The sequence below is a fragment of the Argentina silus genome, assembly GCF_951799395.1.
Source record: "Argentina silus genome assembly, chromosome: 7".
In the NCBI taxonomy this organism is placed as follows: domain Eukaryota; kingdom Metazoa; phylum Chordata; class Actinopteri; order Argentiniformes; family Argentinidae; genus Argentina; species Argentina silus.
The window spans coordinates 17,978,567-17,993,802 of NC_139661.1; the positions used below are offsets into that span (position 1 = coordinate 17,978,567).

At 45.1% G+C, this 15,236-nt stretch overlaps 1 protein-coding gene across 1 annotated transcript in view; it reads left to right on the top strand.

Moving 5' to 3' along the window:
• Positions 1-363: 363 nt before the first annotated feature.
• The window catches only part of LOC310806516 (collagen alpha-1(XXVII) chain B-like), a 56,271-nt gene continuing 41,398 nt past the window's right edge, over positions 364-15,236 (top strand). Inside the window, exons 1-4 of the mRNA XM_083672643.1 lie at positions 364-436; positions 2,504-2,574; positions 5,520-6,859; positions 9,977-10,030. Of these exons, the coding sequence (XP_083528769.1) occupies positions 384-436; positions 2,504-2,574; positions 5,520-6,859; positions 9,977-10,030 (1,518 nt within the window). The 5' untranslated portion in view covers positions 364-383. The remainder of the gene's footprint in view (positions 437-2,503; positions 2,575-5,519; positions 6,860-9,976; positions 10,031-15,236) is intronic.

Sequence of the window (15,236 nt, forward strand, 5' to 3'; positions counted from 1 at the left end):
GCCCTGAGAATTCCCCGACTCCACAATATCTTCTTGCATATTAGAGACGTCGGCGTACAAGTCGGTCGTCATCCATCCCACTGTGCTTGTATGAGTGTGGAGCATTGGACTTCTTCCTCAGATTGTGACAACCACCGGTTCTACGCGGAAACGTAACTCGCAGATGGAGCTCTGTATACCGAGGTTTCTATGCCATCCCCTCAAGACTACAATACGACACTGAGACAATAAGTCACTTTATATTGATCTGTTATTCTAGCCTACCGGACCTTTTTGATTCAACTGTCAAAGCTGTAAGAATAAGCTGGAATGGAAATAATTCGCGTATTTCTGCCACGTTTGGACTGTTGTAAAAACTCTCAAGAAAGAATGAAGTAACCGCTATGGAGCCGGACAATGCCCCGTACTCCAAACTCAAACCAGCTGGAGTCGGGGGGTGAGTACAAATTATCCAAACAAATAGCTCTTCAGACCTTCATAAGCTATCATATTGATCAATAACTCACTTGTCATTGCTCCCAGCAACATCTGGGCTCAACACTTTCATTGGACATTTTACATTTCATAAGGAATGTGTCTTGTACTTGACAACGTACACATTAATAGATACCAAGAGGGGTATGTGTCATGAATGAATGATTGATATTTTGCAATCATTGAACTTTTGGATTTCTTAACTATGGCATACAGCACTTCATCAGCTAACGTAACATCATTATTATCATCTGTGAATGTATATTAATTTGGATAGTTTCTCAGAGAAAACTTGCAGAGATTGTGAAGTCTGTAGCCTTGAATGTTCTCTGGATTTGAATAGAGCTGTTGGTACAGTATTTACTTATTAATAGCCAAATAGCAAGTTTTAGTTTTCACACATTATTGATTTCAAACTAGGGGCATTGTAATGCGTACGATAATTCTAATTCAAAACATTTGCTCAAAGGTTATGCCCTCCACATCTACTCTGTGTCATTGGACTTGAAGTTGTGCTCTGCAGCTTGTGTTGCAACTTGCAGTGATCCTGCCAATGCTGTGGGAGTGATTTGGATGGTGGAGAGGAGGAGGGAATCCTATCATCCCTCTCTTCCCCTTCCCCTCTTCAACCTCCTCACTCTGCTGGTTGGCTATTTTTCTGGATGGGAGGGGCGATACAATTCACAAAATGTTGCATCATATTACACTTAAACTACTTGGGGGTCACAAATAAACGCACCTCCAGACTCTCCCTTTTCTTTCTGCCCATGTAAATGTCTGTGTGTGAATGGGGCTGAAGGAAGCAGGAAGCTAAAGATGTAGTGACTCTATTGCAGCAGGAGTCTGTGTAAGCCTGCGGTTCACCAGTGGCTTTTGAATGTTTTTGGTTCTGTACTAGCTCTTAGCGTTTGGCATTAGTCTCTATAGGCCTGCAGGTCAACCGAAACTACACTACTACACTTTTTTAATGTAATAAGAAACCACTAAAAAGTAAATGCTTTTCACAGATGATGATGATGATGATGGATATTGCTTTTTATTGCTTTGCCACTGTTTGCATAACCACATAACCGCTACATTTCTCCACATTGCTGTTTAAAACAACTTTACAGGCATAACCTGCACTTTTACACTTTATGGTGTTGATGTAATGTTCACAGTTAACCTGACTTGACACATGCACCAACAAGTTCTCTAACAAGTTGAGCCTCACCCTGTGGCCAGCGGCCACATCAACTTCCCCTATCATCAGTTTGAAGTAGTCATGGTACAAATGCATATGATAACATCAACCCTGTTTGGTCACTGTCTGACCTGGAAGTGGTTAGTGCATTTGTTCATGTCTGACCTGGAAGTGGTTAGTGCATTTGTTCAGAGTCCAGATGTTCGCCTCCCCATATTTTTGTACAGTAAATTTAGTTTTCTCTACTCCATTGATTTTTGAAAAAAGAGCCTTTGGTGAAGGTAACGTGAGCCTTTGGAGAGCCTTCCTCAGAGCAGGCTGCAGTCACCTAGCCTCCCGAGGGGCAGATTATCCGGCCTAGTGATAAGAAAGTGCTCTGTGACTGGAAACAGCTGTGGGGGCTTTGGGTGAAAGCAGTGCTGCTGCTGATGCTGCCACTGCGCTGCCATTGGTTATCTTTGATATCTGACCACTCAGGAAGGCTGAGACATAAGTACAGGATGTATCGTATAGTAAAGGAGGTGGAGTTGGATTATACTTTTGGCAGACAATCAATCAAGAGTGTGTCGACTGTTACTGAATGCTATTTCTAGCCATCCAGATGTTATAGTTAACATAGTATTGATCCCATAGATTGATAGACGTTTGTGCAGTAGGGATATGACAGAGATATGCCCTAGTTCTCCCTGTCAATTGTAGAATTGTTATTTAGACTTTTTGACTGTGAAATATGATATCAACAAATACATGGGTAGGCCTATGTTTTACAGCTGTGATCCACGGGAGTCAGTATATACAAGTAGACCCTATAGGCTATGTGTGACCATGTTTCTCTCTTTCCCACAGGAGAGCTCTAATTCTCTGGACTATACTCTGTTTTACCTGTTACCTGGGACTTGCACAAGCACGTGCTGAAGGTGAGGTTCAATTATTTTGTATCTGGCTGTGATAAACACTATACGCCTACTCAATACTACAGTCACTGTACATAGACAGAGATGCACATGACAACACTAAGAGTCGGGTCCTAAAAACGGCTGGGATGAACAGAGAGAGAGAGAGAGAGAGAGACACACACACACACACACACACACACACACACACACACACACACACACACACACACACACACACACACACACACACACACACACACACACACACTGTAGGCCTTTATCCCCTTCTGATCTGGCAGTGGGAGTCATGTACTGTACTGTAGATTCAACTGGGATTAACTGGAATCTTCAAACATCCTTCAGGTTTTTGGACACAAACAATACATCCCCTGGCTCAGATGCAATGGCTGCATCTACTGAAGAAGGTTTATAAAACATTAATTTGTCAGCTAGTTTTACCAGATGTGGCAACAAATATGAGTACTCTCTAGTATTTAATGTAAATCAACCTAGCTGTCAAACTACTTGGTTTGCAGAAACATAAAGTAGTTATTATGTATTTACTAGTACAGTACTCACTAGGTAAAAAGCACTAGGTAAATAGCAGACAATAGAAAATAAAGCGTTCCATGATTTACTGGACAACCATGACCTTTTACAATATTCACACAATCTAGCTCATGTTTCCTAATTAAAACCATGTCCATTTGCAGCTATGGTGTCATGGGAGATGCAGCTGATGAAGGAGGGTTTTGTTCTTATCTTAAGTTAGATTTATGCTCCCCCCCCCCCCCCCCCCCCACACACACACACACACACACACACACACCCACCCACCATGACTTATGACCCAACTTGTCACTGAGAATCATGGCTGCAGAGTGTCCATGCTCCTCTATCTTCTTGTTGCACTATAATTCAACTTTCTCCCTGTTTGGTTTACTGTTGCTCACATTTGTTTTGCATTAGCGGAGGGGAGCCACACTTGGACATTTGAGCCTTGTACCGCAGGCAGCTATGTGGGTCACAGAGAGAGGATTAACTGTTTCAGACACCTCGCCTCAACTTGGTGCTGGTGCCTGGAGCTGCTGGGAAGATTTTAGTTGTTTAAACACCTTGTTCAACCCCTGTGTGCCTCACACCACATGAAAATACCTGTGAGCCGGACGAACAACCCCTTTTGTTTCAGCTACGTTTCTCCATGTTTGGCATTACCGATGGCTTGAATCAGCAAGATCACCTGGTTGAAGCCTAGCGACTGCACGATAGTGGGAAGGTTTCCAGTCTGACCCAAGTTAGGTGTAACAATGTTGTAACAAGTGCTGAAAGTTTTGCTAACTCAACTCTGATTTCTATGATATTGTCCCCATCATTTAGTCTCCTATAAGTAAAGCTGGTGTAGGAGAATGTCTTTCTCACCAGTGCGGTGGATCATATATTTTTATGTGGGCATATCGTCACATTTCTAGTGACATCTTCGAAGCCAAAAAAAACTTTGATACACATGCGGTAGGTTAAACACTGAACACAAATCACTGTAAGTAGGCAGTGACCTTCATATCCTTCCCATGAGATAGCAATTAAAACCTGGACAACGCCACGAAAAGGTTCCACAACACATCTTCATAAACTTGGCCCTCTGTCTTAGTCATCATTGTTGCACACTCAGCAGATCAGTCATTTTCAGACAAAGACGAAGAGAACTTTCAGTCTGCGCTCTAGATATCCTCAAGATTACCAGATCCTCTCCAGGGACCCATTGAGCTTCTGTTTTCAAGAGGTTTTTCTAACTAAGACTGACATAACTGTTACATAATCTGTGGCAATCGGTGAAGCTGGACGTTGATGCAGAGCGCCAGTGGAAACCTTTGGCTATCTTCTTACATTGCTTTTGCCACAGGATTTTCATTCAGCCTCACATTTTACTTTGGACTCAAAACATACAGTATGGCTCGGGCTACATCATTTTCTTTTTTATTTATTCGGTTAAAATGAAGAAATCTAATCAGTTAATTAGATTTTCCTCAGTGTTTTTAACTTAATGACATCTCTCATATGCAGCCTAGTGCTAGGTAAAAGGCAAAAGGGCAAAGGTCATTTGCTATGTGGCCCCTGCTCTTTGCTTGCCATTGGCCTTGCATGGAGAGAATTAGTTCATTTTCCCAACAGCAGGGATAAAGGTGTCAGTTAAAGGGCAGGTGCAAAGGTCAAGGCTGACATTTTCATTACCATGTAAATGTTCCTTAATATTACTATAAAGAGCTCAATACTGAAACCATATTAGAAACAGAAGTTCAATACTTATGATACTGCAAACATCTGTTGTGAGTAAGGGGTTTGATACATTAATCATGCTAATTGATATACATTAATACTCTCTATTAATTTTGGCTGTTGATAGTGACATTGCACACATTTTCTTTTAGCCACCAGTATGAGTGTGGTGTCAATTCCTCCAACCGATTCTAATGAAACTCAGAAAATGAATGCATCATTTGCATTGAATCTTTGATGTTAAATGCTTCATTGCTTCATCCTCTGTTGTTGTCGAAGCATATTATGACTGATGGAAAATATTGACAATGTTTGATGAAGAATGTCACCACTGAATTAAACAAGAGCATTATGTAAATTCATTCACTCAGAAGACGCTCTGTCCCCATAAAGTCATGGAAATATGGCTCTGCGCCTGGGACATAACCTCCTACAGTACGTAGAACAAGATATCCACTGTCAAGTCCACATCATAATAACCAAAATTCATAAAAACCATAATAAAAAAATGAAGAAAAGAAAACATGTCACTTTGATGTCACACCTGTAGAAGTTCTAATATCTAATCTGTAAGCTTTATTTCGTTGACTTCCAATTTTGTCTGTATCTCTTATGAAATATGACACACCTATGGGATATACAGTATACTGTGGCCACTGTCTGACTGATTTTGTTCTTCTGATTCCTTGTAGATGTGGACGTGCTTCAGCAGCTGGGGCTCACTGGGAGGAGGACTGGGGTCCCCCCGTATTCAGGGACCCGCTCCGTCCCCCAGGGGGTCATCTCCTTCAAGTCCGGGGTCATCCTCACCCAGCGGGCACGGGTCCAGGCACCCCTGGCCTCTGTCCTACCAACCCCCACCTATAGCACCACCAACCTCTCCCTGATCCTCAGCCTCTGCTCCCATCGCGTCAACAGCGCCTTCCTCTTCACCATCCTCTCCAAGAGGAGGAAACTGCAGCTAGGGGTGCAGTTCATCCCGGGAAAGATCCTGGTCTACGTGGGGCAGAGGAACTCTGTCAGTTTCGACTATGATGTTCACGACGGCCAGTGGCACAACCTGGCGCTGGACATACGAGGCCAGAGGGTCTCTTTATATACTTCCTGTGGGAAGACAATTGTACATGCAGATATGCATTTTAAAAAAGAGGAGGCTCTGGATCCTGAGGGCTCTTTCCTCTTGGGCAAGATGAACCAGAACTCAGTGCAGTTTGAAGGCGCCATTTGTCAGTTCGACATCTACCCCTCTGCTAAGGCAGCTCATCACTATTGTAAGTACATTAAGAAACAGTGCAGGGAGGCTGAGACCTACCGGCCCAATCTCCCACGCCTTCTACCTCTTCTCCCCTTGGACCCAAACCTTACTGTCACCCTTAAAACCCCTCTGTTGTCGACAGAGATATCCAAAAAGGCCAATAGCCCCAGCCTGGCCTTGACCAGGACTAAGCATGTCGTCCCGACTGACCGTCCGTCAGGGCTCCACCTCTTCTCTGCGCGTGAGAGCTTGATAACACCCAAGCCTGGTACCATGTCTCTGCCTCTGCCTGCGACTTTGGCTCCGATAACAGCCCGCCCAGGGTTAGAGCGCCCCCTCATGGTCAATACTCGAACTGTTACAGTACCCCTCAGGACCAGTGGAACGCAAACATCCCCGAGGCTGACATCGAGCGGCAGTGCTGAAAGGAGCTCTGCGGAACTAGGTGCCCAACCCCAGGAGCCCCGAGGAGACAGCTTGTCTGCACCCATTTCCACCATGCCACCAAAGAAGAAGCCAGATTTCCAAACCACGGCCGGATCCAAACAGGGGTCTTCTTCAAACACATCCACCCTCGCTAGGAAGCAGCTGACCACACTGGCTGCAAAGAAACCTGAGCCAAAAGTGACCAGAGTGCAGGATGTCAAACCCACCTCTCTAACCCCAGTCACTCCAGCTGCAACAGATGGCTTCCAAACGTGGGACTTGGAACCGACCCAGTGTTCACTGCTGGCTGGACCTGGACCACCTGGACTAAAGGGAGAACCAGGACCGGCGGTGAGAGCATGTTCTTAAAATAAGTAAATGTAGAGGTGTGTGTGTGTGTGTGTGTGTGTGTGTGTGTGTGTGTGTGTGTGTGTGTGTGCGTGTGTGTGCGCAGGTGTAGGGAGGGACACCTAACAGGTCCTACATGTGGCAGACTGATGTATTACACACATAATAGGCATATTTCACAATTCACACTGTGCGCTGTGAGCTGTATCCTCCTCTTAATCTCTCCTCTGCCCATGGTGTTAAACAAGCAGGGGAGGCTGATGCTCTGGGGATGTGGTGGGAGGCCGGAGGGTGGACGGCGGAGGGGAGAGGTACATTCTCCTACAAGGTCCTGACATGAAGCCGCTCTATTAGTTACAGACACGAAGTGTCCTCCTGAGCCCTGACTGTGTGGTCTTTTAAGGTGGGGGAGGCAGCATTTATCTTTGCAGGCATTTATCGGAAATTTAGGGGCGTAGGAATGTGACTGTTTCTCGGTGTACTCTTCATTTGGTGTATCTCTTCAGTTTTGCTTCATCGCGTTTCAGCTGTTTTATCTCGTGTGACAGGTTTGGCCGTCCCTTCAGAGCGTTGCTTGCTAATGTGAGATTTCCCTTTTAGCGGGATGGGGAGAAATAGTCGGCCTCACAGAAGGCCTCAGCCAGCGCCTTATGTGTCTGAGCTGAGGGACTGACGCAGAGGCGATAGATTCCTCTGAGAGAGTGTGTGACTGCAGGAAGAATGGAGACCTTTAAAGCAGGGTCAAAGGTCTGAGCGGATAAAGCACCTTGAAACATTTAACTATTTAAGTACCAGAGGCTGAAATAGGGGCCAATGAAAATAGTGTTTTGTTGTTTCATAATATAGTGATAGGATTTGTATTTTATTATTTATTTTGTTTAAAACTTTCATGGACTGTGTTGGTAGAAGTGAAGGTGTCTCATCCAGTGAGCTATGGGAAGGTGAACATGTGGATTTCAGCGAGCAAAATCCCCTGGAAAAAAAGCCTCAGCTTCACATTGTGTTGAGAAATGACCTGTTTATGAATCGTAGAAATGTTTGAACAGCTTTCAAAACTATAACATGCTTGAATGTTCAGCCCATAACAGGCCATTAATAGCTCATAGCGTGGAGGTAATTTCTTATTCAAACGGAATGTTATGGTGCCCAGATGGCAAGTTTAAGGCTTTGCTTGTTTTTAAAGATCCTGTGAAATGTGAGTTATTAGACTTCTCTGACTCTTGGCCCTGGCAATGTTCTCCATACTATGCCATACAACTCTTATAGCCTACCTACCTACCACAGGAGGCTGGTGGAGGTAGAAATCGGAGGAGAGGCTCATTTTAATGAGAATTAGGAATAGTATCAAACACTTGTTTCAAGATTCAAAATAGTCCTCAATTTTCTCACAATGTCTATGTTGCCGAGGTAGGGGTTATGAAGAGAAATGTATAGCATAGTATTAATGGCATACTACTAATTCAACGTCTGTTATTTACTCAGAAGTGAGATTGATAGATAGATTATTTTTTTCGTATTCATTGTGTTGATCCATTGAATACAGTTGTACATGGACAATGTGGCTGCATTGTGGCTTTAATATCCACTTTGTATCTAAGACATTTGCTCGCTATGCAGTGCTGTGAATGTGTGAATGGTTACCCACATTTTCCATTGTTAAAAGAGCCCCACAGAGCCCCTCTGGATTGGGTCATACTTGACCGAACAGAGCAGCTTCAGCCACAGTAGGCTTATGACTTGTGCGTGCATGGCGAGGGAATAGCCACTGCGTCATGACCACCTCAACCTGCTATAACCGTGTTTATTGTAGAGCTACAGCTGATGCAAAGCTGAATCTCCCCTCATGTGAGGTCAAGGTTGACGGCTTCAGGATGTGGTGTGTGGATGTCTGTCCTGGCACTGTAGCTTGGAAGAGGGCGTTACGTAACAGCAGACATGGAGAGGCTTTCTAACAATTGATCATGTCAGGACACACACCACATCCTGAGAATGCTTCTCATGTCTGCTGTTACGTAACACTTTCATCATTGCCAGCTCGAATTTTCACATTCAGATGGAAAAATTCCACAACTACGAGTTGTCACTGTTGCAGTCAGTTGGATTGGACAAATGATTTAGTCAAAGGAGTGCAATTTAAACTTTGAATTGACTTGCATTTAGAATTTGACTTTTTATTGTATTTATCTCGACATTAGGGGGTCTTAATTACTAAGTTATTGATTTTAGGTTCGGGATTATTAAGCAGTTTGTTACAAAACTGTGTTGTTAAAATTGCTGTACAAATGCAATTTGACTGATTGATTGATTGATTGGTTGATTGATTGACTGTGCTGCAGTTTGTCTGAAGGAATCTTACTGTTACTACCCTGCTGCCCTATAGCATCACTACAGTGCGTTACCAGTGAGAGTTTTGATTGATCTTTTGTACTGCAGTACGTCAAGCGTAAATACATGTTACCAACATCCTCATGCTCAAGCTGTTTCGGCTTTTCCCTTTCCTCTTCCTCCACGCTTTACGAGCCAGGGGGAAATGAGAACCCAACTTAACATTTCAACTTTCAGAGCGACTGCCTGAGTTACTGAGGCTGACCCCTCATTAGATTTGACCGTTTATAGCTCTGCTAATCCATGTGTGTAATTGGTTTAAATCTAGCTGATGCCCATAATTAACATGAGTGGCTAGTTGGAAGCAACGCAGGCCTCCCTGCCAGTACAATGAGTCAGACCTCCGTTGGTTTGAGAGGGAGTGTGCATTGCTGGCGTAATAGCACACTCTGTCACACTCGACAACTCAAGAGACCCTAACAATGGAGTGTACTTGAACACTTCCAACTTTCAAGTGCTAAGATGTCCTGAATGCATCAAATGCTGTCCTGAGTAGCAGAAAGCACCTTTCTTTCAATATTTACATACTTAAATACTTTCCGTCTTTTGGTCCAGTCAACCGAAGCATTGATTGTAGATGTACAGTAACCATGGGGATTGTTACATTTGCCCCTCCATCATGTTACTCCTTTAACTCTTTCAGCCGTTGTCATCCACCATTTTCCCCACATCACTGCATCACTGCACCGTGTTAGAGCTCATACTCACTCCTCACCATCTATGTTTCCCTTTTAGGGACTTCAAGGACCTCCTGGGAAGACAGGACAGCCAGGGAAGAGGGGCCCACGGGTGAGTCTCCTTGTTGGGTTCCTCTCGGCGCAGTCCAACCCGACAAGCTCCATAACCACCTCTCTCTCTCTCTCTCTCTCTCTCTCTCTTTCTCTCTCTCTCTCTCTCTCTCTCTCTTTCTCCTTCTCTCTCTCTCTCTCTCTCTCTCTCTCTCTCTCTCTCTCTCCAGCATCATCGCTGTCCTTTACACTAAGCTCTATGGAGCCTGGCAAAACATTACGATAATTCTATTAGCTGAGGTTTGATACAGTGGGGCTTTTTGAGCACTCAATAACATATCTGGATTATGGAGCATTATTCAACCAGAGCTTAGTTTATTTTGGCGCCGATCAAGCTGTGTTTGTCTGCTGCCAAGGTCTGCTTCGAAAGCTGGAGAGAAAACAACCATAAGACTATGATACTCAGCGGGGCCTAAATAAAATCAGCCCAACACATAAGGCCTTTGTTTTGTATAGTACTGTATGACCATATACAGTATAAGCAAGCAAATATAGTTTGAGAGAGTGAGTATGTTATGTCAAATTAAGAAACAAGTCTCTGGATTAGAAGAAAATTGTATTCTGTGGGGTATTTATTCATACAGTGCTACAGTATAAATTACATTTGCCAAGAGCTCCCCTTGGAGCTCTACTGATTCAGTGAATGAGATTGTGACCTAATAATAGCACAGATAAGGAGTTAGTAAAAGCTCATGTTATGGCAGTATTTCTGATTATAACTGTATTTCTTTCTTCGACCTCTGTTATGGCCATGACTTTGACTGTATAGCTTTTGGCCATTGTACAAAACCGCTCTCATGTAACCCTTTAAATGGCATGTTAAAATGGGTTGTTGGAGTGAGTTAATTCAGTCAGTATTACTCTTTGATTAGTGGTAAGCTGGACTAAATCAACCCCAGCTGAGCTCGAAGGACCACAGGATATCAGGACTGTTGATTAGATTAGAGCATGATCAGATAGCATGACTTTCCCACCATGATAACAATTTTTGGGATTTAATAAACAGAGAGAGAGAGAGATAGAGAGGGAGAGAGAGAGAGAGAGAGAGAGAGAGAGAGAGAGAGAGACAACACAACACACACACACACACACACACACACACACACACACACACACACACACACACACACACAGGGATGAGACATAGACAAACACAGTCAGCCTGCACGCTAGCCTTTCCAGAGATCCCATACACCGTTCTCTAGGTTGTGTGTGTGAGCAGAGCTACCTGCCCTGTGGTTGGGCCTCCGAGGGGTGGGCTGTGGGAACCCAATCTCTTTAACTGAAGAAAGGGGTCTTTGTACCCGTCTTATTAAAGGCATTTAAGACCTTGCCTGGAGCTCACAGTCTCCCCACAGCACACTACCCCCATAGAGTTCATTCATGATCAAGCGCTTGAGACTGTACCGCAGTTCACTCCAATCCAGTACGGAGTCCTTTGGCTGTGTTGTATCCCTGATCATTTCTTGACCATGTGAACTGGCCAGGAATAACTCCAGGCCCCTACTTTTTACTAGTCAGGTGAAATGGTCGGGAAAAACTCAATGCTGTGTTCTACTATATGAGCACAAATGAATGCTTACGTTGCAGTTGCTGTCAGCTGTTTTTTATGCTGCTCTCAAGAACCTCTGAAAATGGTATTGACCGGTGACCCTGACTTAATGAACTTCTGAGGATGACTCACGCAAGAAGTGAAACCTAACCTTCAGGATCCCTTGACCTCCCCTCACTGTTCACCTCTCACCTCACACCAAGATGTCAGGTGTAATCTAGCAACCGTTGCCAAGGCACACAGGAAGAGAGTGCACCTGAATCGTCTGGACGACTACCTGTCCTCTTTCATCCTCACAGCTCAGCATCTCCTGTGAGGACCCGGACGTGGCCCGCTCTGTTTGGACGTGCGCTCGCTCGCTAACCCTAGCTCTTCCTGACAGAGAGGTGTCATGTCTGCCTCAGAACAGACAGACAGTCTCACTGCTACCACCTCCGGCACGTGAGAGCTTCAGCGTTCCTCCGGCCCCGGCGGTCGGCCCTGCGGTGGCACACACAGCCACAACCAGGGGAACGGGGATATCACACAGCCTTAAAGGGAAAGGCCCGGGTCTGGATCAAAGGGAGCTCTGTGTGGAGGACGTTGACCCTTAGCGTAGCAGGCTCAGTGTGAAAGTGGTGTACGGTCGCGAGCTGAAGCAGCCCTTGTGTGGAGTGGTGGCATTAGCATAATTGCTAGCTGGAATTGTGTCTTGAAAACAACTGTATGTGAATGAACCTGACTCTAGTTAAGGGTTGTACCAGCATTGACGAGGAAATTATATGGTACTTTGGACCAAGTCATTACTGAGGTTTCCCCAAGGAGGGCTGGAATGGTTCTGACGTGATGCTGATGCAGATCATATTGTAGTAGTGTACAGTAGATCACTGGAGCGTAGCTTAGTGCTGTATTGGCTACGGTGTGCGTGGTTTACTTTAAAAAAATGTTTAGGGTTGTTTACACACAGTCTTGAATACACCAGATGTTTTTGAGAAGTGGTTTAGAAAAGCATACACATGTGATTAATGTGTGCATCATGCTTCTGGCAGAAATGCCATAAAGCATTGCCACAACTGAATTGAAAAGCCTTTTCCTCGCTTACCGATATTTCGATATATATAAGGATTACGCTCTCCCCTTTTAAAGTGCTCACATTGTGATCAAGCTCATTTGATAGAGTTCAGAAGCATGTTGGAGTATCAGTCATCTGGCTCAAGGTTTAATGTCTTTCTCTCTGGCCTGTGTGGCCCCAGAGCGTGTTAGAATGTCTGTTCTGGATTAATGGCCTGTAAAGACAGTAGCACTCCACGTGTCACCCCTGTAAAAGTCATTGGCCCATATCGTAAACCTGGTCACAGCTCTCCCCCATGTGACACAGCTGCCCTTGATCCACAGGCAGGCCGGGCCACGATCAGGTGTGTGTGCGTGTGTGTGTGCGTGTGTGTGTGTGTGCGTGTGTGTGTGTGCACTAATGTTTGCGTGCATGAACTTGCATGCATGCGTGTCTGTGTATGTGTGTGTGTGCATGCATGTGTGTGAATGTGTACCAGCTCTTGCACCTCAAGGCAAAGTTGTTTTCCTGTTCCAACAACAGGAATATGCTGTGTGAGAACTCAGGAGAACTCAGGAGAACTCAGGAGAAATCAGGAGAGAGGAGGGGGCCACCAGCGTCTTGTCAGCCCACACACTAATTCCTGAAGGATAGGTTGAATAATCCCCCCCCCCCCCCACCCCCCCGGATCTCCCCAGGGGGGATATCCATCTCCCGTCTCATAATTTGCTCCATGTCACTTCCTTTATCGCACCTCACTAGAATATATAGAATATGTACTATGTCATCTGACATAGCAGCCTATCTGTCTTTCTCCACAGTTCTCCCACTCTTTCTGTCAGGAGAAAATTATTCCCATGTGTTTTAATATTCAGCTAATGCAAATGCAGTGGGATGCACAGAATGGGTGAAAAGTGGATAAGGAGTAAGTCTGTAGATGAGCTTCTGGTAAGTGTCTCCATATGTCCTGTCAGTGGGCTCTGACTGAGGAGGCCAGGCACACGCACATGCACACACAGTCACAGTCAGACTCACGTGCACACTCACGCGCACGCACACGCACACAAACACTCACACGCGCGCGCGCGCACACCACACACACACACAAACACTCACACGCGCGCGCACACCACACACACACACACACACACACACACACACACACACACACACACACACACACAGGCTGTGCTCTTTTCTGCTCTGGTCTGCTTTCCTCTACAACCTGATAATGGAGCACAGACACACATAGATAACAGAGACTAGAACAGGCAGGATTAGCAAACCGCAAACTTGCACTCCTTGGCCTCCCCTGTCTCCTCCTGACTCACTGATCCTCCTTGGCCTCCCCTGTCTCCTCCTCACTCACTGATCCTCCTTGGCCTCCCCTGTCTCCTCCTCACTCACTGATCCTCCTCGGCCTCCCCTGTCTCCTCCTCACTCAGTGATCCTCCTCGGCCTCCCCTGTCTCCTCTGGATCTCACCTTCTACTCAGGATCTGGAGGAGAGATCTCCCTTTCTCTCCAATGGAACACTTGGACTGAGAAGGGGCTTTCAAGAATGCTTTTAGCTCAGTTTCAGTTCATTTACAGGGACGTAAACACATTGAGCATTTAGACTGTCATTCTTGTCACCGTTTCTGCTTTTGATGAATGTTCCTCTACCTCCAGGCCGCAGGCTCATCTCTCTCCTAAGATATACAACATTGACTTTGATCAAGTTTTTGGCTTCTCAGAAGACAATGTCAGGAAACTAGGCAATTGCTTCAATTTTCCAAACCGTCTTATCCTCTCCTTATTGGATGGGGCTCACTTGGTTCGGTTGGGATTTATGTTCTGTGACCCCAAAGAGGAGTTATGCCTCCTGGTGAGTTTCTTGTGATAAATATATCTGTCTGGTGTGTTTATATTGGTCCCCCGCTAAAGCATTTGACCTGCCTTGACTTGATGGCTAGCACACATAGGCCTAGCAACAACAGTTTAAGGTCTGTATTTGTGGTACAATGATGAGAATATCGTGTGTGATGGGCGAACGGCCTTCACTTCGTGGGCCCCCTGGATGCTGGTGGGAAAGTGAAGGGATGAGGAAAATCACATCCATATGTCATAACTCAGACAGACAGGCAGATAGGCAGGCAGGCAGGCAGGCAGAATCCATATGGCCCACAGAAAGTCCTACCCAAACACACAAGAGCTGCAGGTCAGCCCTGACGTCAGGCAGACAGTGGAGGGGAGAGTGGAAACTGGGTGGGTACTAACACTATTCAGACACTGATAGATAGAGAAGTATGCACTACTATTAGACTCCTACACCCTCAACCACAAGGGTCACAACCTCTCATCTGACTCTGTGGCTCTGTGGGCTTACTGTGCCACAATTCATTAAACAGTTCATTGGGTTGAAGGGTATGAATCACTGTGCCCTGTCACTGTACAATATGTATGTCTGTAGGTTAAATAAAGGTTCAATTAAAAATGAATAAATATTTATAATATATATAAAATAATAATAATCTGTGCCAGGCAGGTGTCATGCTGAGATGAATGTGAGGTTAATGACCCATATCCCTCCCTTGTTTTTACTCAGTGGTTTGTCTTTAACTCTGTCTGTATGTCTCTGTATGTT